Genomic DNA, 23,412 nt, shown 5'->3' with positions numbered 1-23,412 from the left:
TAAATGCCTCCCCAGAAAGGAAAAAAATATATATGTATATATTTTAAACCTACTCTGGCCTAGGAATTCTCATTTTGGAAACCTGGATTCTCATCTTAGCTCTGCTGGTAATTGCCAATATGACATGTTTGCTAGCTGTTGCAATTCCTTAAATCTTATTTTCCACATACATTAAGTAAAATAATCTCTGAGAGCACTTTTAGCTCAAAAGCTCTTATCATGTTGTGATTCTATTCAGATGATTTAAGTGATGTATGGTAAATCCACAGGATGATAGAAACAGCATTTTTACAACTCCATGTATGTTTATGTATTGGCCATCGGTTTATTAGTCAAAATTTTGCTTAGAGTAAATCTTCAGAAGAGGATTTTTTGGCAAAAGTATTGCCTGACACCAAAAATTGTAACATGGGAGCTAATACTTGATAGAGATATTTTGTATATTGCAGATAAATTTTGGACAACTAAAATTTTGTTTTTCTTTCATATATTGTGTTTCATCAGCTCTAACAAACATCTTTTTACATTTTCTCTGAAATCAATATACTATATACAATAGATAATATGTTTGAGCTTAACTGGCAGTGTTCTTCCTTTGTTCATAAAGTAATAGTATAATTAATGGCATTAGATTAGAAGAAATTTGGTAATTTAATATATCCACATAGACTTAACAAAGCCATAATGTCCATTTGAGTGGCTAATACATGTGACTACCATTATGTATCTTATACATATCTCTCTTAAATTTTACAACCCATGAGGTAAGTAGTTGAGTCCTATTTTATATATGGGAAAACTGGGGTTTACAGAGTTGCCTAAGATTATATAATAAGTGTTAAGATTCAAATTCAAAACCAACTTTGTCTGACTCCAAAGTCTGTGGTCCTAAACTTTATGCTTACAATGTCTCTTCATTTTTTACCATAATAGCACTAAAAATAATCATAACCCAGATATAAAGCAGTCAGCTTTACCAAAGAGCAATTTAGCAGTATACATCAATTCCTTTAAAAATGTTTATCTCCTTAGGTTCTACCTCCAGGAATTTTTCCTGAGATAGTCAAACTGTATTTAAGAATTTAGATATAAAAATATTTATATAAAAGCTTTGTTTGATAGTGAAAAATTTTAAGCAATCTAAATATCCAATAATGTAAGACAAGTTAAAGTATGATGTATCCATATTAATAGAATGCTAGGTAGACAATTTAAAATCATGTTTTAAAAAAATATTTAAGGACATGAGAAAATGCTCATAATAGAATATTAAGTGGGAAAAAGTGATCATAAAATCTACAGTGATTATACGTGGGTGCCAGGGTTGCTATTATCTTTATTTTATTTTTTATTTAAAAATGTTTTTCTTTTCTCTCATTGATGTATAATTGATACATAACATCATACTGCTTTCAGGTGTATAACATAATGATTAAATATTTATATACATTGTGAAATAATCACCAAAATAAGCCTAGTTAACATTTATCACCGTATGTCATTATAAAAATTTTTTCCTTGTGATGAGAACTTTGAAGATCTCTTAACAACTTTCAAATATGCAACATGGTAATATTACCTGTAGTCACTATGCTATACATTACATCCCCAGACTTACTTATTTTGTAACTGGAAGTTTGTGCTTTTTTTTTGTTCCCCTAGTACCATCCAAGCCTTAGCAATAATCCATCTGTTTTCTGTATCTCTGAGTTTGTTTTGTTTTGATTTGTTTTTGGTTCTTATTTTGTTTTTAGATTCCACATGTAAGTGAGATCATATGGTATTTGTCTTTCTCTGTCTTATTTCATTTATCATAATGCCCTCAAAATCCATCCCTGTTGTCACAATTGGCAAGATTTCATTCTTTGTTATGGCTGAATAATGTGTGTGTGTGTGTGTGTGTGTGTGTGTGTGTGTGTGTGTGTGTGTGTGTTTATGTTTATCACAACTTCTTTATCCATTCATCCATCAATGGACACTTAGGTTGTTTCCATATCTTGGCTATTGTAAATAATGAATGCTCCAATGAATATGATGGTCAGATATCTTTTCGATACAATCTCTGTTTCCAGAAGATAAATATCCAGAAGTAGAATTGTTGGATCATACAGTAGTTCTATTTAAAATTTTTGAGGATCCTACATACTGTTTTCTAATTCACCATTTCACCATCAACTGTATAGGGTTTCCCTTTTCCCCACATCCTCATCAGTACTTGTTATTTCTTGTATTTTTGATAACAGACATTCTCACAGGTGTAAGATGATATCTCATTGTCATTTTGATTTGCATTTCCTGATCATTAGTTTTGTTGAGTACCTTTTCCTGTACCTGTTGGCCACCTGTATGTCTTTGGAAAAATGTGTGTTAGGATCCTGTGCCCATTTTCTAATTGGACTGTTTGGGTTTTTTTTTTCTATTGAGTTGTATAAAATCTTTAATTTTGGATATTAACCCCTTATCAGATACATGATTTGCAAATATTTTCTCCCCTTCATTAGGTTGTCTTTTCATTTTGTTAATGGTTTCCTCTGCTGTGGAGAAGCCTTGTAATTTGGTGTAGTTTCATTTGTTTATTTTTGCTTTTGTTGCCTTTGCTTTTGGTGTCAAATCCAAAAAATCATTGCCAAAACCAGTATCAAGGAGCTTATCACCTGTTTCCTTCTAGGAGTTTTATGGTTTTGGGTCTTAATGTTCACATCTTCAAAATACTTTGAATTAATTTTTGTGTATGCTGTAAAATAGTAGTCCCGTTTCATTATTTTGCATGTCTCTCTCCTGTTTTTTTCAACACCATTTATTGAAGAGACCGTCCTTTCCCCACTGTATATTTTTTGGATCCTTTGTCATAAATTAACTGACCATATATGCATGTGTTTATTTCTGGGCTCTTTATTCTGTTCCATTGATCTGTGTATCTGTTTATAATGCCAAAACCATATTGTTTTGGTTACTACTGCTTTATGATATAGTGTGAAACCAGGAAGTATGATGCTTCCCACTATTTTCATATTTCTTCTTTATGTTTTCATATATTTTCTAAAATTTCTATGATGAATTTGAGTTGCATTTATAGTCAGGAAGAAAATTTCTGTTTGTGTACTCTTAATGCCAAAGAAGTTTTTCACTGTGTAGCTGATTTGGAATCTCTAAAGGACTGAGAATCACACAATTTAGAACTAGTGGGATCTTTAAAATGATCTAAGTAATCACAAATTTTAGAACAAATAGGATTTTAAGAAATAAATTTCTCATTTCAAAGGTGAGGAAATTGAGAGCTTTTTTAAAAATACAGAAATAGTTAAAATTTATCCAGAGCTTACTACATTTCTTTCTCTTAATCTTTGCAATATCCTTATGAGAGTTGGTCTTTTTTTAATCCCCATTTTATAAGTGAGGAAACTGATGCTTAGAGAACAAGTAAGTTACCCGCAATTAAGTGATGAAATTAGTATTTGAACCCAGGTCTATCCGACTTTAAAGCTTTTTAACATCATATCATGGAATACATGATAGTTTTTAAGTGACCTGTTCAGTATTGTGTTGATTATTATTAGTGGAAGAAGGATTAGCAGCCTTATGTCTTGACTTCAGATTCAGTGTTCATTTAATTAATTTTGCTTGTTTTTGAGAAACTGTTGATTTGTAACCAGTTTGAATGCAGTGACCAATTGTATTATGTCCTATCAATATGCATAAAAAAATCTATCATTATCACATACATTCCAATTATATCTAGTAAAGATTTTTGCTTAATACTCTTAAAACCTTTGGTGATGAAAATGTTCTGGAGTTAGGTAGCATTGATGGTTCACAACCTTGTGAATATACTAAAAACCATTGAAGTGTACACGTTAAAAAAATCTTCCCTAAGATTACAAGAAAAGGTTTAAAAATTGTTATATTAAAATACAAAGAGCAAAGAGACCTAAAAATTATGTACTAAATCTTTTTTGAAGTTTCATATTATACCAAATAAATAGGTTTACTGTATATGACCTTTTTCCTGACCATGAATGCTACTCAGAACTGAACCAAAACTATACAATGAAAGGAAAGGAAAGAAAATTAAGTATCAGAGTGATAGAAATGGATATTTGTGCTTGGGTTAATGCTACCACTTAAGAACTGATTTCCATTGGTGGTCCCTGTCTGTTCTTTAAAAATATGTTAAAAAATTACAAATTAATCCAGGAAAATACTCTTCCAATTCTAATGTGATTATTGTTTTGTTGTAAGAAAGTAAGCAATGAAGAAATTTTACTTTTTTTTAAACAAAATATAACTTTGAATTTTCTATAAACATTAATTATCAAGAATTAAAAAGATGATTTCCACAAATATTTAATATCTTTCAACATACAAATTTGGAAGACACCTTGTTATCAATTCTATAGGACTATAAAAATAAAATTGGTAACTTTTAAGTGTGTTTTTACCAGATTATACTGTGGTTAATAAATGTAAAAATTGCATATAATATACATGTGGACCTTAGACCTTATGAGAATGTCTTAATAAAAATGTAATTAAATTTAATCCAATTTTAGGCAATGAAGATGTATTTCCTGTATGTCAAGATTTAGGTATTCATTCTAGTTTCTAATCAACAACAATACTTTCTGCAGGTAATCTCATAAAACTAAAATCTTATTCCTGACCTCTATTATTTTGACAGATTATATAACCATTGATTAGTTTATAAATGTTGATTAAATGCTTTTTTTTTCTGGCTTCTAATTCTGTATCTTTGCTTTTAGCATCGGATGTTATCCAGACAAGAAGAACTTAAAGAAAGAGCAAGAGTTCTCCTTGAGCAAGCAAGAAGAGATGCAGCCTTAAAGGCAGGGAATAAGCAGATTACCAACACAGCCACACTACTGTGCAACAGGCAGCTAAGTGATGTGAGGAACACTGGATAAAAAAAAAGAATCATAAGATGTTCATTGTAATCATAGTAGGGATGGAGAAGTTTATTTAGTTTTTGCTAAATTATTTTTTAACAGACTGTATATTTGGTACATTTAGTGAAGTGATAAATTCATACCTTGGTACTTTTGTTGAACTGATAAATTGTGGGTACTTGGTACATTTGATTGAACTTATAAATTCACCTGAAAGAGCATAATGTAATTATTCATACACAGTAGTGTTAGCTATGAGGAAAAGTAAGACCCTGGAATATAATTTCTACATGTATATGAATAATCTATTTTTTGTTCATTTACATTTTATAATTTAGTTTTACTTTGTTTAAAACTATTTTGTCCATGTATGTTATTTTGTTGGAAATATTAGAATATAATAATGATGCCTACCATTTATTGAGTAACTACTATATATTTCAGGCACTATAATGGATGTTTTTCACATAATTTTTATTTTACTTATCCCCATGAAATAGATATTCAAACTACTTCCAGATAAGAAAACTAAGGCTAATAGGTAAGGTATGTTGTACAAAGTTGCAGTGTTAGTAAATGATGAATCCAGGAGTTGAACCTGAACCTTATTAGACTGCAGAGTCAATGCTCTCTCCTATCATATATTGCCATCTCTATGTTAAATGACATTTTTATACTTATTTTTGTGTAGTGCATCACAGATAATAGTGAACACATAATAATAGAAGCCTTTAAATGTAGGAAGACATGAACCTCTTCATGAATCTGAAAACTATGGCAAGCTTGCCCTACCACCAATCTCATATACACAAAACTGCAGGCTTCTTTTTTTTTTTATTAAGGTTTTATTTTTTTAGAGCAGTTTTAGACTCATAGCAGAATTGAGGGGAAGTTACAGAGATTTCCTGTATGACCTGTGTCCCCACATGTAGCCTCCCCAACTTAACAACATCCCCCACCAGAGGGATACATTTGTTACACTGATAAACATACATTGACACATTATGATCAACCAAAGTCCATAGTTTATATTATGGTTCACTCTTGGTGTTGTATATTTTATGAGTTTTGACAAATGTATAAAGACACATGTCCATCATTATGTTACAATATTGAGTATTTTCACTGTCTTAAAAATCCTGTATGTTCTACCTAGTCATCCCTCCCTTTATCCCCAGTCTTTGGCAACATGATTATTTTACTGTCCCATAATTTTGCCTTATCCAGAATGCCATATAGTTGTACAGTATGTAGCCTTTCCTGATTCACTTCTTTTTCTTAGTATATGCATTTAAGGTTCCTTCTTGTCTTTTCTTAGCTTAATAGTTCATTTCTTTTTTGTGCTGAGTAATATACCCTTGTCTGGATGCACCACAGTTTATCCATTCACCTACTGAAGGACATCTTAGTTGCTTCCAAGTTTGGGCAATTATGAACAAACTGCTATAAACATCCACATGCAGGTTTATGTATAGATATAAGTTTTTTATTCCTTTGGATAAATATAAAAGAGTGTGATTGCTGGATCATATGGTAAAAGTATGTTTACTTTTGTGAGAAATCACCAAACTATCTCCAAAGTTGCTGTACTATTTTGCGTTCCCACCAGCAATGAGTGAGAGTTCTTTTGCTTCATATCCTTGCCAGCATTGAGTGTTGTCAGTGTTCTAGATTTTGGCCATTCTAATAGGCATTTAGTGGTATGTCATTGTTTTAATTTGCATTTCCCTGATGACATGTGATGTAGAGTATCTTTTCATATGCTTTTTTGCAATCCGTAAATCTTTGAAGAGATGTCTGTTAATGTAATTGGCCCATTTTTTAAATTGACATATAGTTAATATACAATCTTATATTGGTTTTAAGTATATAACACAGTGCTTCAACAGTTGGCAGCATTACTAAATCCTCACCCCAACTAGTGCAATTACAATCTGTCAACATAGAAAGATGTTACAGAATCTTTGGCTATATTCTCCATGCTGTACTGCCATCCCCATAATCAGCTTAAAGTATGATTGAGATTGTGCCCCTTTATCTCCCTCAATCTCCCCATCCACACCAGCCCATTCCCAACAGTAACCACCAATCACTTCTCAGTGTCTATGGATCTACTGCTATTTTGTGTATTTTTGTTTGTTTTATTTTTAGATTTTACAAATAAGTGAAATCATACAGTATTTGTCTTTTTCCACATAGCTTATTTCACTTAGCACAATACGCTCTAGGTCCATCCATGTTGTTGCAAATAGAACGAATTCTTTTTTTAATTGCTGAATAATATTCCATTGTGTATATGTATCACATCTTTATCCATTCTTCTATTGATAGACACTTTGGTTGCTCCAATATATTGGTTATTGTAAATAGTGCTGCAATAAACATAGGGGTGCATATGTCTTTTTGAATCTGAGATCTTGCTTTCTTTGGGTAAATTCCTAAAAGTAGAATTACTGGGTTATATGGTGTTTCTGTTTTTAGCTTTCTGAGGAACCTCCATACTGCTTTCCAAAAGTGGCTTCACCAATTGACATTCCCACCAACAGTGTAAGAAGGTTCCCTTTTCCCCACATCCTTGCCAAGGATGTGTTGTTATATCTTGTCTTTTGGATGGTGGCCATTCTGACTGGTGTGAGGTAATATCTCATTATGGTTTTGATTTGCATTTTCCTGATGATACTAGTGATGTGGAGCATCTTTTCATGTGCCTGTTGGCCATCTGTATTTCTTCTTTGGAAAAATCTCTGTCAGGTCCTCCACCTGTTTTTTTAATTGTTTTTTGTTTTTTGGGGGATTTTTTTGGTGTTGAGTCATATGAGTTTGTTATATATTTTGGATGTTAACCTCTTATCAGATAAATTATTTATAAATATATTCTCCTATATATACTGTTGATTGCCTTTTTGTTCTGCTGATGGTATCCTTTGCTGTACGGTATGCTTTTTAGTATGATGTGGTCCCGCTTGTTCATTTTTTTATTTTGTTTCCCTTGTCTAGGGAGATGTGTCCAGAAAAAAATTGCTCATGTTTATTTTCAAGAGCTTCTTACCTGTTTTCTTTTAAGAGTTTTATGGTTTCATGTCTTACATTTAGGTCTTTACTCCATTTCAAGTTTCATTCTCTTGCATATAGCTCTCCATTTTTCCCAACACCAGTCACTGAAGAGACTGTCTTTTCCCCATTGTATATTCATGCTCCTTTATTATATATTAGTTGACCATATATGTATGGGTTTATATCTAGGCTGTCTGTTGTGCTCCATTGATCTATAGGTCTTTTCTTGTGCAAGTATCATACTGTTTTAATTACTATAGCTTTGTAGTATAGTTTGAGATCAGAACATGTAATACCCCCAGCTTTGTTTTTCTCAGGATTGCTTTGGCTACTTAGAGTCTTTTGTGGTCCCATATGAATGGTAATTGGCCCTTCTTTTTTTCTTTAAATTTTTTATTAAGGTATTGATATACACTCTTATGAAGGTTTCACATGAAAAAGCAATGTGGTTACTACATTTACCCATATTATCAAGTCCCCACCCATAACCCATTGCAGTCACTGTCCATCAGTGTAGTAAGATGATAATTGGCCCATTTTTTACTCTGGTTACTTTCTTATTGTTGAGTTTCTAATTGTTATTTGTATTTTCTTTGGGATTACATTGAATCTAAAGATCAAGTTGGAAAGAACTGACATCTTGACAATATTGAGTCTTCCTATATATGACCATGGAATAGCTCTCCATTTATTTAGTTCTTTGATTTTGTTACAAGGTTTTATAGCATTCCTTATATCAATCTTACACATATTTTGTTAGATGTATACCTAAGCTTTTCATTTTCTGGGGTGACAATGCAAATGGTATTGTGTTTTTATTTGAAATTCCTCTTGTTCATTGCTGGTATATAGGAAAGCAATTGTCTTGTATATTAACCATGTATCCTACAATCTTGCTACAGTTGCTTTTCAATTCTAAAAGGTTTTTTTTCCCAGTTCTTTCAGATTTTCTACATAGATGATCAGTCATCTATGAACAAAGACAATTTCATTTCTTCCCTCCCATGCATGCTTTTAAAAATATTTTTCAGTTACCACCTTAATAACCTCTGACCTTGAGCATTGTTTTTCAGGCTTCAATAGAAAAGAATGAAATTAAAAATACCAGAATTTATCACACAATTGTACGCATAGTATATTTATGTGAAACATGTCTTAGTTATGTAGATATGTGTGTTTACTGCATGTTGATATAAAATGTATTTTTAACTGGGTCATGATAAAAATTTTTGAGAAACACTAATCTGGAGGGCCATTCTTTCTAAGGAAGAAATTTAGAGCCAGCTTTATGCCCACTCCTTCAGTATCTAGCCATTTATTATACCATCAATTCATTGATTTGGTCATATGCCAGATATATACTGACTGGCTGAACTGAGTATATTCATAATGACAGAAAAGACTAAGTGTCTTCCCTTATGGAATTTACAGTGTAGTGAGAAGAGACAAATAATAATAAATAGATAAGATAACAGAAGAGAGTGCAGACTACATGATATAGTAGAGGATAATTTGAGTAGCAGGGGATTGAGTGAAATAAGGAAGGAATATTTGAACTAAAATTTGATGGGTGAGAAGGATCTAGTCAAGTGAACAGCCACAGAAAGAATGCTGTCTTTAAGAAGGTTATTTTGTTGATACTATATTTTATTTGCAATAAACTTTGATTAATAACTCTTTTAGGCTCTAAAATTTATGGAAAATTGATAGCTCTGTATTTTCCAAGTGTACTGATTTTTAAATTTAGAATACTTGAGATTTAAGCGATCTGTCCACCAAGTAGTTTTTAAAAACCCATTACTTTACCTGTGTTTAAATTTTACATATACGTTAATTACTGTAATCTAATGTTTATTGAGTACTTATTGTGTGTCAAGCTGGATTCTGTTTTCACATGGATTTTCTCATTTAATCTCCACAACAATTTTATGAGTTAAGTATTATTATTCCTATTTTACAGTTGAGAACACTGACACACAAATTAATGAATTGCCCGTGATCGCACAACTAGTAGGTAACAGAGCCATGAATTGAACTTAGACAATTTGATTTCAGAGTTTATGTTTTCAAAGCATTGGCTTTTATTTCCTTCCTGTTTATTTTTCTGATATCCTTTTGAAGTAGGAATAGATACTATTATTGTATCTATTATAATATTAAGAAAATGAGTTAGGAAAGGGTGTTTGAACTTAGGGTTGCAGACAGTGGTAAACTAGGCTTAGAAGTCAAGTATACTGACTTTTAAAAGCTGATTATTCTTTCATTCAATTTATTAATTTATTACTTCAAACTTTGAACATATATGTCATTGGTCATCTCTTCTCTTTAAGGCAACAGTAATTTTATTTACAGTTTTTATTTCCCAAATAAAATTTAAACGTTTAGCTAAATTATACTTGTGTAAATTCAACAGCAGAGGTTGGTTACTATACCAAAATATCTCTTATTCTGTGACTGTGACATTTTAATATATCTGTAAAATATGTAACTTGGATTTTAAAAAACATGCTGGTGATGTTTTCTTGAGTCAGAAACTCATTTCCACTGCTAGTAGCATGTAACTTGCTATACCTTTCTGGAAAACAATTAGAATTGATCAAGAAATGCCATTCTCTTTTAATAATTCCACTAACAAAGATTGATATACAAGTTTTAATCACAGTGTTATACAAAGCTTGTGATAGCAACAATTACAAAATGGTAATTGCCCAAAATAGGGGAATAAACAAATAAATTGTTACATGTATATACTTGGTATGTTGCCATTAAAAATTACCTTTTCAAGTAATGTTTGAAAGGACATAAGAAAGTGCTCACAAGGTCATTTTGTACAAAAAGAAAGATATAAAATAGTATATAGCATAAGAACTCCATTTTTAAATAATAGAGATTGTGTTTTTATGTATGCATTGAGAAGAACAGGAAGGAATATAATCAAAATATTAATAATGTTTATCCCAGGAAATAGAATAACAAATGGCTAGAGGGTTTTTTCCCTTTGTTCTTTGTGTTTTAAAAACATGACATGTTAAGAAAACTATTTTAAGCTAGGGTTACTTTTGGTATTCAAAAAAGATATTTTTAGCATATTGTTTTCTTAGTATACCCAAACTTAAAAACCATAAAGCCATTTCATTTAAACTGGTATTAGATTTCATTATCTCTAAGATGTGTGTGTTTTAAGGAGAGAGACAAAGAAAGAACTCTTCACTTTTACAGTTGGTGATATTAGCTTGTGCCTAAGTGTAGAATAAGTGGCAGATTCAATAATAGCAGTCCTGTTCACATTGAGAAGACATAAAACTCTTTATGATTAATAGTAATCATGGTATATCACAAAAAATCTCATTGTTCCTTTGACTGCCACCAATGTGACTTGAATCAGTTGTCTTATATTCATTTATCAGTTGAAGTATTTCCCAGAAGTAGCCACTCACTCCATGCTGCATAGCTAGCCAGCTCCATGCCAGGCTGGTCACTGTGTTCCATTTGTTTCCCACTTACCCAAAGTTGTAACCTATTGCTTATGAAACTTTGCTTTAAACAGTCACAAAGGTATTTTCCCTACCTTTCCTCTTTTAGGTTATCTTTTGCTGCATAAAGAAAATCACTGCAGACCTTATTGGCATAAAACAACCCATTTTATTATGCTCACAGATTCTGTGAGTTGAGCATTAGGACTGAACATTGTGGGTGTGGCTTATTTCTGTTTCTCTATGTCTGGATCTGGTTTCTGGCTAGGACTAGTACGTCCTAGGACTATGCTCTAGTTTTGACACTTGACACTTGCTATGTGGGGCTTATAGCTGATATTGAAATGATAAGAAGGAGACTGTAAAATGTCAGATAAGTCCAGGTTCACAAATACACAAGAAGTTAGACCTTGCCTTGTTTTTCAGATGTTCAGTTTAGTATACAATGTGATATCAGGTTGATATATTTTCCAAGAACACAGTAGTTTCTTAATTTGATCATTTTCTCTATCATTTCTGGTAGCTATTATACATACAAATTGAAATTATTTAGCAGTATTGTCCATATTTTGTAAAAGTAGTATGGCCAACTTGGCTGACAAAAGAAAAAGGAAAAATGCCCAATTTCATCTCTGGAGTTAAGTGATACTAAAACTGGAAATTGCTTAATGTCTCTCAATCTGTTTTTCCAATTCTAAAATGGAAGCAAAAATATGTTTTTCCCTGTGTGACATTCAAATTAATAGGTGTCCACAAGTGATAGGGGTAAGGAAACCATGACTAATAGCATCCCCACTTAAGTGTCAGCATCCTTTTCACTCTGGAGAGATCAAAAGACTTCTGGTAAATAAAAAGCAGGTCTAATGCAAAAAAAAAAAAAAACCTGGCATTCTAATTTAGTGAACTGTTTGCTACTATTTTCACTTGCTTATGCTCTTTAATTTGCACCTTAATATACCATGTTCTTATTTTTTAAATTCATTGAAAATTATCTTGCCCTTCATAATATATTCTGGCACTGAGAGTCGAGTTGCTGGGAGGGAGACATATACCTGCTGATACCCACTCCTTTTTGTGTTCTTAGTTTAACTAAGAATTCCCATGAGTTAAAAGAAGAAGAAAAAGAAAGAAAAAAAAAGGTGGTTAATATCCAGAAGTGACCTCAAGTCTTGCTTAAATGAGTCACTGACCCTGAATCTTTAAGAGTTTATTGAAGAGCTTACTATTACTTACTCTTAAGAGACCAATGATTTAGGATTTCTTCAGCGATTCCTATCTTTTATCCTTCTGAACTTTGTTCTTGGACGACTAACTTAGGACCTTCTGATGAATACCAAGAAGAATGAATAGAACTATTTTAATAATTGATGTTAGAGTACTTAAATAAAAGCATAAAGTGCATTGCACAGGTGTCCATGTACTCAATACAGGTTCCCTGCTTTTGAGTCTTTTGTATCTAGTTCTTCTCTGAGAGGGAGTGAGAACGTAAGGAGGATTCAGAGAATTGTTAAATGATTGAAAGCAAAGATCTACTTATAAGGAAAGACAGGCTTATAAAATATAAAAAGAAAATTGGTAAACAGTTTAAGTACTAATTTGAGTATATAAAGGTCAAAATCTTACCTGGTATCTCTCATTTACCCAGGAGAATAAACTTCCCAACTAGCTAACCTCCTACAAGGTCCTTCCAAATTTGTGCCCTCCCTTACTACCCTCAACTTTACCTCTCTCCCATTTTTCACACTATACTCCAGCTCTTCTAAGTTCTTTACAGAAAGGTGGCATATTCTTTTCATTCCTATTCTCTCCCTGAAATGCTCTTTTTTACTTGTTAGGTTCCACGGATATATATCTCTTCTATGAGCACCTCTGTCATGGCCCCTACAGCAATCCTTCCTGTATCTTATTCTAATGAGTTACATGTATCTCTACATCTGACTTTATCCCACATAATTACCTAATTACACATCTCTTTCTCCTACTCAGCTATGAACTATTCTAAGAACAGGAACCTTGCATCCCCAGCACCAAGTGTTATGTAAAAGTTTGTTCAATGAATAAATGAAGGGAATAGTGACAAGCAATTTTTTCCCTCTTTTTAAAAATTTTTTATTAAGGTTTCATTGATATACACACTTATGAAGTTCTCACATGAAAAACATTGTGGTTATTACATTAACCCATATTATAAGTCCCCCCCATATCCCACTAATGTCACTGTCCATCAGTGCAGTAAGATGCCACAGTCACTACTACTCTGTGCTACACTGTCTTCCCTGTGACCCCCCACACAACTTGTGTACTAATCATAATACCCCTCAATCCCCTTCTCCCTCCCTCCCATCCACCCTCCCACACCCCTCCCTTATGGTAACTGCTAGTCCCTTCTTGGAGTCTGTGAGTCTGCTGCTGTTCCGTTCCTTTAGTTTTACTTCGTGTTTTTTACTCCACAAATGAGGGAAATCATTTGGTACTTGTCTTTCTCTGCCTGACTTATTTCACTGAGCATACTACCCTCTAACTCCATCCATGTTCTTCCAAATGGTAGGATTTGTTTTCTTCTTATGGCTGAATAGTATTCCATTGTGTATATGTACCACTTCTTCTTTAACCATTAATCTACTGATGGACACTTAGGTTGCTCCCATATCTTGGCTATTGTAAATAGTGCTGCAATAAACATAGGAGTACATAAGTCTTTTTTAATCTGAGAACTGGTTTTCTTTGGGCAGATTCCTAGGAGTGGAATTCCTGAGTGAAACAGTATTTCTATTTTTAGTTTTTTGAACAACCTCCATATTGCTTTTTCACAATGGTTGAACTAATTTACATTCCCACCAGCAGTGTAGAAGAGTTCCTCGCCAGCATTTGTTGTTCCTAGTCTTTTCTATGTCAGCCATCTCAAGTGGTGTGAGGTGATAGCTCATTGAGGTTTTAATTTGCATTTCCCTGATAATTAGCGATATGGAGTATATTTTCATATGCCTGTTGGCCATCTGAATTTCTTCTTTGGAGAAGTGTCTGTTTGGATCATCTGCCCATTTTTCAATCAGGTTATTTGCATTTTGGGTGTTAAAGCATATGAATTCTTTATGTATTTTTATGTTAACCCTGTGTCAGGTATGTTGGTTATAAATATATTCTCCCATACTTTAGAATGCCTTTTTGCTCTATTGATGGTGTCCTTTGCTGTACAGAAGCTCTTTAGCTTGATGTAGTCCCATTTGATCATTTTTGCTTTTGTTTCCCTTGCTTGAGGAGATGCGTTCAGTAAAAAGTTGCTCATATTTATATTCAGATTTTTGCCTATGTTTTCTTCTAAGAGTTTTATAGTTTCATGACTTGCATTCAGGTCTTTGATCCATTTCAAGTTTACTTTTGTGTATGAGGTAAGACAGTAATCCAGTTTCATTCTCTTGCATGTAGCTGTCCAGTTTTGCCAACACCAGCTGTTGAAGAGGCTGTCATTTGCCCGCTGTATATCCATGGCTCTCTTATCATATTTTAATTGACCATATATGCTTGGGTTTATATCTGGGTTCTCTAGTCTGTTCCATTGATCTGTGGGTCTGTTCTTGAGCCAGTACCAAATTGTCATGATTACTGTGGCTTTGCGATAGATCTTGAAATCAGGGAGCATAATCACTCCAGCTTTATTCTTCCTTTTCAGTATTGCTTTTTGCTATTTGGGGTCTCTTGTGGTTCCATATGAATTTTAGAAATATTTGCTCTCGTTTGATAAAGAATGCCATTGGTATTTTATAGGGATTGCATTGAATTTGTAGATGGCCATTTTGGCAATATTAATTCTGCCTATCCATGAGCACGGGATATATTTCCATTTCCTGGTATCTTTTATTTCTCTCATGAGTGTCTTGTAGTTTTCAGAGTATAGGTCTTTCACTTCCTTGGTTAGGTTTATTCCTAGGTGTTTTATTCTTTTTGATGTAGTTGTGAATGGAATTGTTTTCTTGATTTCTCTTTCTGCTAGTTCACCATTAGTACATAGGAACGCAACAGATTTCTGTGTACTAATTTTGTATACTGCAACTTTACTGAATTGTTATTAGTTCTAATAGTTTTGGGGTAGATTCTTTAGGGTTTTTTATGTACAATATCATGTCATCTGCAAACAGTGACAGTTTAACTTCTTCTTTACCAACCTGGATGCCTTTTATTTCTTTGTGTTGTCTGATTGCTGTGGCTAGGACTTCTAGAACTATGTTGAATAAAAGTGGAGAGAGTGGGCATCCTTGTCTTGTTCCCTACCTTAAAGGAAAAGTTTTTAGCTTCTCACTCTCAAGTGTGATGTTGGCTGTGGGTTTGTCATATATGGCCTTTATTATGTTGAGGTATTTGCCCTCTACACCCATTTTGTTGAGTGTTTATCATGAATGGATAATGAATTTTGTCAAATGCTTCTTTAGCATCTATGGAGATGATCATGTGGTTTTTGCCCTTCATTTTATTGATGTGGTGGATGATGTTGATGGACTTTTGAATATTGTACCATCCTTGCATCTCTGGAATAAATCCTATTTGAGCATGATGGATGATCTTTTTGATGTATTTTTGAATTTGATGTGCTAATATTTTGTTGAGCATTTTTGGGATATTGGTATGCATTTTCTTTTTTTGTGTGTGGTGTCTTTGTCTGGTTTTGGTATTAGAGTGTTGCTGGCCTCAAAGAACAACTTTGGAAGTATTCCCCCCTCTTCTGTCTTGGAAAACTTAAGGGAGATGGGTATGTGGTCTTCAATAAATGTTTGATAAAATTCAGCAGTGAAACCATCTGGTACAGGAGTTTTGTTTTTAGGTAGTTTTCTGATTACCAATTCAATTTCATTGCTGGTTAATTGGTCTGTTCAGATTTTCTGTTTCTTTCTGGGTCAGCCTTGGAAGGTTGTATTTTTCTAGAAAGTTGTCCATTTCTTCTACGTTATCCAGTTTGTTAGCACGTAATTTTTCATAGTATGTCTAATAATTCTTTGTATTTCTGTGGTGTCCATATTGATTTTTCCTTTCTCACTTCTGATTCTGTTTATGTATGTAAACTCTCTTTTTTTCCTGATAAGTCTGGCTAGGGGTTTATCTATTTTGTTTATTTTCTCGAAGAACCAGCTCCTGCTTTCATTGATTCTATTGTTTTATTCTTCTCGATTTTATTTATTTCTACTCTGATCTTTATTGTGTGCCTCCTTCTACTGACTTTGGGCCTCATTTGTTCTTCTTTTTCTAATTTCATTAATTATGAGTTTAGACTGTTCATATGGGATTGTTCTTCTTTCCTGAAGTAAGCCTGAATTGCTATATACTTCCCCCTTAGCACGGCCTTTGCAGCGTCCCACCAATTTTGCAGTATTGAGTTATTGTTTTCATTTGTCTCCATATATTACTTGATCTGTGTTTTTATTTGCTCATTGATCCACTGAATATTTAGGAGCATGTTGTTAAGCCTCCATGTGTTTGTGGGATTTTCATTTTCTTTGCATAATTTATTTCCAGTTTCATACCTTTGTCATCTGAGAAGTTGGTTGGTACAATTTCCATCATTTTGAAGTTACTGAGGCTCTTTTTGTGGCCTAGTGTATGGTCTATTCTTGAAAATGTTCCGTGTACACTTGAGAAGAATGTGTATCCTGCTGCTTTTGGGTGGAGTGTTCTGTAGCTGTCTATTAGGTCCATCTGTTCTAATGTGTTGCTCAGTGCCTCTGTTTCCTTACTCATTTTCTGTCTTGTTGATCTGTCCTTTGGAGTGAGTGGTGTGTTGAAGTCTCCTAAAATGAATGCATTGCACTCTATTTCCCCCTTTAATTCTGTCAGTATTTGTTTCACATTTGTAGGTGCTCCTGTGTTGGGTGCATAGATATTTATAATGGTTATATTCTCTTGTTGGACTGACCCCTTTATCATTATGTAATGTCCTTCTTTTTCTCTTGTTACTTTCTTTGTATTGAAGTCTATTTTGTGTGATACAAGTCCTGCAGCTCCTGCTTTTTTCTTCCTATTAGTTGCATGAGATAATCTTTTTCCATCCCTTCACTTTTAGTCTGTGTATGTCTTAGTGTTTGAAGTGAGTCCTTGTAGGCAGCATATAGACAGGTCTTGTCTTTTTTATCCATTCAGTGACTCTGTGTCTTTTGATTGGTGCATTCACACCATTTACATTTAGGGTGATTATCGATAGGTTTGTACTTATTGCCATTGCAGGCTTTAGATTCGTGGTTATCAAAGGTCCAAGGGTAACTTCCTTAGTATTTAACAGTGTAATTTAACTCAGTATGCTATTACAAACACAATCTAAAAGTTCTTTTTTGTTGTTCCTTCTTTTTCTTTGTCCTCCATTCTTTATATATTAGGTATGATATTCTGTTCTCTTTGTCTATCCCTTGACTGACTTTGGGGTGGTTGATTTGATTTTGCATCTGCTTTATAATTAATTGGTCTACTTTCTTTACTGTAGTCTTGTTTCCTCTAGTGATAGCTATTTAGCCTTAGGAACATTTTCATCTATAGCTTTTCCTCCAAACTACACTGTAGAGACTGTTGGATATAAATTCTCTCAGCTTTTGCTTATCTGGAAATTGTTTAATCCCTCCTTCAAATTTAAATGATAATCTTGCTGGATAGAGTATTCTTGGTTTGTGGCCTTTCTGCTTCATTGCATTAACTATATCATGCCACTGCCTTCTGGGCTGTAAGGTTTCTGTTGAGAAGTCTGATGATAGCCTAATGGGTTTTCCTTGGTAGGTGATCTGTCTTCTCTCTCCGGCTGCTTTTAATACTCTGTGTTTATCCTTGAACTTTGCCATTTTAATTATTATATGTCTTGGTGTTGTCTTCCTTGGGTCCCTTGTGTTGGGAAATCTGTGCACCTCCATGGCCTCAGAAAGTATCTCCTTCCCTAGATTGGGGAAGTTCTCAGCAATTACCTCCTCAAAGACACTTTCTATCCCTTTTTCTCTCTTCTTCTTCTTGTGGTACCCCTACAATGTGAATATTGTTCCATTTGGATTGATTACATTGTTCTGTCAATATTCTTTCATTCCTAGAGATCCTTTTTTCTCTCTGTGCCTCAACTTCTTTGTATTCTTATTCTCTAATTTATATTTCATTTACTGTCTCATCTACTTTATCTAATTCACTTTTAAATCCCTCCATTGTACATTTCATTTCAGGTACCATATTCTTCAACGTTTATATCTCATTCCTGAATTCCTCCCTGAGTTCTTGAATATTTTTATATAGCGCCACCAGCATGTTTATGATTTTTATTTTGAAATCTCTTTCTGTATGATTGATAAGTTCACTTTCACTTGGCCCTCCTTCCAGTGTTTGTGGGATTTTGGTTTGATCCAGGTGCCTTTGACATTTCGTATTTGTAGATGTCGCTCTGTAATGCCCAGAATCTCTACTCTCTGGAGCAGCTCAGCCTGTGAAGCAGTGGCCAGGGTCACAGGCGAATGACACTGTTGCCTGTCGGGGGGGAAAGAAGTCTTTCCTGCTTCCAACTGCAGTTTCTGTCTCCACTGCCAGGGCCAGTGGGCCAAGAGCGCAGGGAGAAGCCTCTACTCCTTGTGTTTGTATCTGCTGTAGGCAGGGCCGCACTCCTCTTGGCCTGGTCCCATGGTGGGGACAGCCAGTTTGCGAACTGGTGCTGGCCGGGATTAATGTGCCCTAGGCTGCATATCATGGTGGGGGGCCTTGGAGCTGTGTAGCCAGCCAGGGGGATGAAGCACCTGAACCTCTTGAAAGTTCCCAACCTGCTGAGCAGAGTGCATCCAGACAGTTTTGTGCACCTTTCCTTTCTCCTGAGCAGCAAGCTCTGTGCAGTCTTTGCCCCTTTCACAGCCCTCTCGCTGTTATGAAGTCTCTCAGAGTGCCCGCCTTTGTTTTGTCCCTGAGTGGCCAGATGTGGATCCTTGTTTTCCTCAAGCAGCTGAAATCTCAGTCTCTCCAAGTATTCCACTTTTCTCAGCTTTCCAACCCCACTTATCTCCAGAGCACCATGTAATGTAGGTCCATGCTCCCCGAGCTGATCTCCAGGGCTGTATGTTCAGCAGTTCTAAGCCTCCACCCCTCCCCACTCCATTTCTCTTCCTCCCCCCTGTGAGCTGTGGTGGCGGAAGAGCTTGGGTGCCTCCGGATCACAGCCTTGGTACTGTACCCTTTTCCTTGAGGTCTGCTTTTTCCCCCCAGATGTAGACAGTCTGCCACAGCCTTCTTTCCTCTTGCTCTTTCCGGATTTGATGTATTTGCTATATTTTCAAATTATATGTGGTTTTGGGAAGAGGTTTCTGTCTCACCTCTCATGACACCATCTTTATTCTTTACAGCATTCTCTTAATCATTTATAGAATAATATTTGCTCTGAACTTTTAGAGGTCAGTGAGGGCAGGTGCTTGGTTATTTTGAGTTTGCCTTGAAGATCCTGCTGCTCTCTCTACACTCTCTTATTCTTCCTCTAATTTCACCCTCAGTGACAGCTTCAGAAGATTTGCCCAGCTGGAGGGACTCAGTTGTGAAATGGTGTCCCAGCTACACCCCACCAGTGACAAGTTATTTCTTATATCTTCTGAATCAACTAATAAAAAATGAGCTAAAACATGACAAATTCTTGTTGCTATGAGGAGTTTTTTTGGTAGTAAAGATTTGTAAAGAGGGAAAAAAAATGTTTCTGTGAAGGTTTTTAAAGCAGAATTGATTATCACTGGGAAGAGAAAGTCAAAGTGTCCATTCTCCTTTCTCAGTCAGTGAGAGAGGTGACATTTGTCACTTTGGGACTCAAGGTCCCCTGCATCAACCATTTCTTCCTATTCTTGAATTCTAACTATGATACCTTTCTTTGTTATATTGTGTATACACCAAATCCTTACACACACTTGTTCTTCCCATGTTCTGTGACCTCTGATTAGAGTTCAGCTCCCAACTCTGCTTTGAAGCACATCACTTTCCCAAACATTCTCTCTTACATAAATTAACATAGCTTTACACTGAAAGGCTAGGAAGCAGTTTCTAAGGCACTGAAAATAACTCCTGTAATCTTATCTGGTGGATCCTTATATATAGACTCTACTTAAGTTATCCTCAAGAAAAATTTGAGCTGTAATTTCTCTTAAAAGGCAACCAAGAGATATTGTAAACCTTTTAATTTTTCTCAATTTTTGTCAAGATTATCATTGCATGTTTAATGAGAACTTGTTATGAGTACATATTGCATTTAGATCTTTTTTAGGGTAAGTAGTTTACATGATTCATTTGTGTCCTTGTGCCTTTACATGCTGCTTCAGGTGTTCACTGAAATTATTTTTCTGTAAGAAACTGATTGCATTCCTCTGTATCTCTGTGATTTATATTTCTTTGCTCCCTATTTGTATTCTATGAAAACTTTCATGTTATTTTTACTAATATAAAGTGTAGGTGTGATATTCATTTTGTTCATTGTTTCCCACATGTACTTAAAATAATTTTTTTCAAAGTACAACTCAAGAGTCCAGCAGGTTTAATAGTCTAGCCATTATACAATCCAAAGGATGCTCCTTGATTATATAATATATTTAGACTCAAACTTTGAAAAAAATCGAACAGCTTTTTTTAAGAAAATATTTTCTTTTATTTTTATTACCCAATTCCCCACTTTCCCCCAAGAAATGCACAACAGAATTTTACAAGCTAGTCTATTTCAGACTCTTTTGCCTATTACTTTGTGTTAGAATTTTTTAAATATGTGCTTAAAAGATACATTTAATAAATCCACCATTGCATTTAACAGTGTTTTTGTAATTATATATGATAGCCAATGGACATGTTTGCATTTGACGTGCTCAAGTTTAGGATCAATACACTAAAAGAATAAGGGATGACAATCGTGCTGCCTGCCTATAGTTCTTGGAATTGTTAGGATATTTGTGAAGCACTTTGAACCTATCAGAAGAACAGTGTCATATGTTTAATTATCATTTTTTATTTTTTTAAAAGAATAAACTCTTTTATAGATAGAAAGTCTAAAAGGAAATGATTCTTCAGTCTAGTCTAATTGCTTTATGATCAGTGAATTACAAATATGCCTGTTTTTAGTTTTTTCAGCTGTAAATTATGTAGCATAAGAATGTGGTTTGCAGATAGTTGTTACATATCTGAAACTTTTTAAAAAGAAAGTAGCAAAAAGAATTATAACATTATTATAAAACAGACTTGAACATTTCTCGCTGATACTTAATGGGTGAGCATAGCGAGTGAGCTATTACAATCAACTGGCATAGGAGTCCATCCTCACTTAGCCGGATCCAACTGAAGTTGGCAGCAAGTCCTGGAAGGTTTGAAGTATCTGTCTTTAAAAGTTTGCAGGAATATTTGAATCCTCTAAAAAAAACCTTTGTATATGGGAAAGGAATTTCAGTTTGATCAGTCCTTAGTAAACTGCAAGGATTAGTAATTGAAAAAGATATGGAGACTTTTTTTTTTTTAAACTGGTCTTTGATAGTGAATCCAAATGGCTTATTTGGTAAAAACCAAAAGAATGCAAGCTGCTCTTTTGCAAATTAAACCTTTAACAGATATTTTGTTGCTATGAAGCAGTGGGACATCAACCTTATATTTTTTGGTGTTAATTGGAAAATATTGATTTAAATGGGACTAATCTGTCATGCTGATAATTATAGCAGACTTAGATAAAATCACTAGATCTTTTCCAGATAATAAAAGAAGCAGTTACCATCCAACTGGTAAAAAACACTAAACATCATTTTGGTAATCCCTCATAGATAAAAACTTTTTCCATGGTTTTCATATATGTGTGTTCTAAGTATGTATCATCATAAAATGGTATGTGATAGAAGATTATACTAATATGTTTATGAAAATTAGCTGTGTTACCTTTAAATGGCTAGCTTCTAAGAACTAAGCTTTAAAGTTAAGTCAAGCTAAAATTTTAATTTTCCCTAGTTGTACATTATTATCAGTTTTGTTTCAAGAAAGAAGTAGGTTAACTTTGCATTTGTAATTTGAAAAGAACATCAATTATATAAAAAGAAGTCTAAAACCTTAAAAAATATAGTCTTAAATATTCAGGTACTTTTATTCTCTATATGAGCTTGAATGTCCACACACAAGGCACTAAGATGAAAATATAGTCCTTATTTCTTCCTCCAACACAATTGACAGATTTAATGTACATAATCCGTTTCAGACCAGTAAGACACTTTAAATGTATAGCTGATCTTTTTTGTGGTTGCATTTTATAGGGAAAGAATGCCAGTGTACTTCTATGTTCAGCATAAATACCTCTGTACAAGGCATTGGTTTTATTCATTATGATTTAAATAATAGTTTATCTATTATGTCTAAATTTAAGTTGAAGTCTGCTATCCTAACAATGGCTACTAGACTTCTTAGAAAATATATTGTTAGCTTGCTAGCATATCTTCAAAGTCACACAAAACACTAGCGTTGTTAGGAGGGAAAAAAAAGCCTCAAGCATCTTTTCTATTAGGTGGCCACAAACCCCTAGCCTTAAAAGTCTTATTTATTTGAGATTGCCTTTAATGCATGAAGCTAGGACTAGGTGTCTTAGTATTGGGAACACACATTTTATACAACTGTTAATGGCCACAGACATTTTCCATATGGCTGTTAAGTGCAGTGTTGAACATCCTATGATGATATCACCATTACTAAGAGCTGTATTTATATTGCCTATTCTGTTATTGCTCAGCATGCACAAAGGTAGAGTTTAAATCTTTATTCATTTCATTTTTTAATGTTTCTTTTGTTCTCCTTATCATGTTCTGGCTTTCCCAAGGATATATGCCATGAATGAAAAGTCACATGTGCATTACTAATTGTGTGCTATTGTATTTATAGTTCCTAGTGGTGGCACTGTGAAGCTACTAATTCCTTTGCTTCACTTGATGTAAAATAATCTGAGTGTCTTTGATAGCAGTGAAACAGTATTAATTGTTTTGTACATTTCCTGGTCACTC

General features: G+C 34.0%; 1 protein-coding gene across 10 annotated transcripts in view; it reads left to right on the top strand.

The window, feature by feature from the left end:
* Window positions 1-23,412, top strand: part of EHBP1 (EH domain binding protein 1) — a 445,289-nt gene that overhangs the window by 347,281 nt on the left and 74,596 nt on the right. For all 10 annotated transcript variants that reach the window (XM_057497152.1, XM_057497151.1, XM_036890374.2 and 7 more), the window contains one exon: window positions 4,761-4,904. In XM_057497152.1, coding sequence (XP_057353135.1) covers window positions 4,761-4,904 — 144 coding nt within the window. The remainder of the gene's footprint in view (window positions 1-4,760; window positions 4,905-23,412) is intronic.

The sequence above is a fragment of the Manis pentadactyla genome, chromosome 2 (genome assembly GCF_030020395.1).
Source record: "Manis pentadactyla isolate mManPen7 chromosome 2, mManPen7.hap1, whole genome shotgun sequence".
Lineage (NCBI taxonomy): Eukaryota > Metazoa > Chordata > Mammalia > Pholidota > Manidae > Manis > Manis pentadactyla.
The sequence above is the reverse complement of the archived record's forward strand: the minus strand, read 5'-3'. Positions and strand labels throughout refer to the sequence as shown.